The 1,195-nt window shown below is 52.8% G+C and overlaps 1 protein-coding gene across 1 annotated transcript in view; it reads right to left on the bottom strand.

Moving 5' to 3' along the window:
- The window catches only part of NCAM1 (neural cell adhesion molecule 1), a gene marked incomplete at its 5' end in the record, with an annotated part of 46,146 nt that overhangs the window by 30,713 nt on the left and 14,238 nt on the right, over positions 1-1,195 (bottom strand). Inside the window, 2 exons of the mRNA XM_057382549.1 lie at positions 69-165; positions 556-740. Coding sequence (XP_057238532.1) covers positions 69-165; positions 556-740 — 282 coding nt within the window. The remainder of the gene's footprint in view (positions 1-68; positions 166-555; positions 741-1,195) is intronic.

Here is a 1,195-nt window from a genome sequence, read left to right as displayed (position 1 = left end):
AAAAGGAAAAGCAAAAATCCCCAGGCATCAGTGTGACCCGCTGGCACAGTCCCTGCCCTCGCTCTCACCTGCCTGCACCAGGATGAACTCGGACGACTCCTGCCCGATGCGGTTCACAGCGGTGCAGTTGTAGTTCCCAAAATCATTCTCCGAGTCTGGGGTCACCTGTGGAGGGAAGGAAGGCTCAAGTTCTGATCTCAAAACCCTCTTCACTCTGCCACAGCACTCTGCATTCAGCTACAACAAAACCCAGGTGTTTGTGCTCCCAGGGCTGCCCATGGGGGATGAGAACTGCAGTGGGCAAAAATCASAGGCTGTGCCTTCTGCTACCTGATTATCTTCCATTTTCTGATAGAAAATTTCTTCTATTTATCTTCCACTACCTGATTTTTTAAATCCTTTACCTCCTGATTTCCTTTACCTTCTTTTACCTGACTTTTTAACCTTTGACCTTCTGATTATCTTCCATTACCCGATTTTTCTCATCGTTTATGTGCCATAACCACCACTCAACTTCATTTCTACCAATAGGACAAGATTGAATTCCTTCCTCACCTCCAGGTAGCTGGCTGAGGGCGTGTTGTAGATCTTGATGTTGCTGTAGTTGGAGCTGGGGAGGAGCTGCCCGTCCCGGAACCAGGAGATGACAGCGCTGGGGTAGGCAAACACCTCACAGGTGATGTTCACTTGGTTTCCTTCCCACGTGTACACGGCCACGGGGCCCTGGAGCTTGGGGGCGTCTGAAAAACACGTTGGTGAAGGTGAAGGGAGCTCCCCAGGCAGCCCCAGGGCGAGGATTCCTTGGTTTGGGGCCACCCTACTGCAGAAACGGGAATTTAACAGGACATGGGAACTGTCCCCTGCTCTGGGGTGAGGAGTGTCCTTGGCTAAAGGGCACAAAGGGAAAACCTCACAGCCCAAAGCTGCTCCTGTGCAGTGTGAGAGGAGCAGAGAGAGGGATGGATCTGTGAAATCACTCCAAGAAAGCTGATCTGGGGAGGAATTTTGATTCCTAATAAATGAGCCGGATGGATCTGCGAAATCATGGCAGGAAAGCTGCTCTGGGGAGGAATTTTGGCACTTACGGGGAAGGGAGAGGGAACACCAGGGCCCCCCAGAGCCCCTCAAAGCCCCTCAAGAGTCCCCCAGGGCCACCCAGAACGTCCCCAGAGCCCCCCAGAATGCCCCCAGGGCC

Source organism: Malurus melanocephalus, unplaced genomic scaffold, assembly GCF_030028575.1.
Source record: "Malurus melanocephalus ecotype Western Australia unplaced genomic scaffold, MMel_1.1 scaffold_574, whole genome shotgun sequence".
NCBI lineage: Eukaryota > Metazoa > Chordata > Aves > Passeriformes > Maluridae > Malurus > Malurus melanocephalus.
The sequence above is the reverse complement of the archived record's forward strand: the minus strand, read 5'-3'. Positions and strand labels throughout refer to the sequence as shown.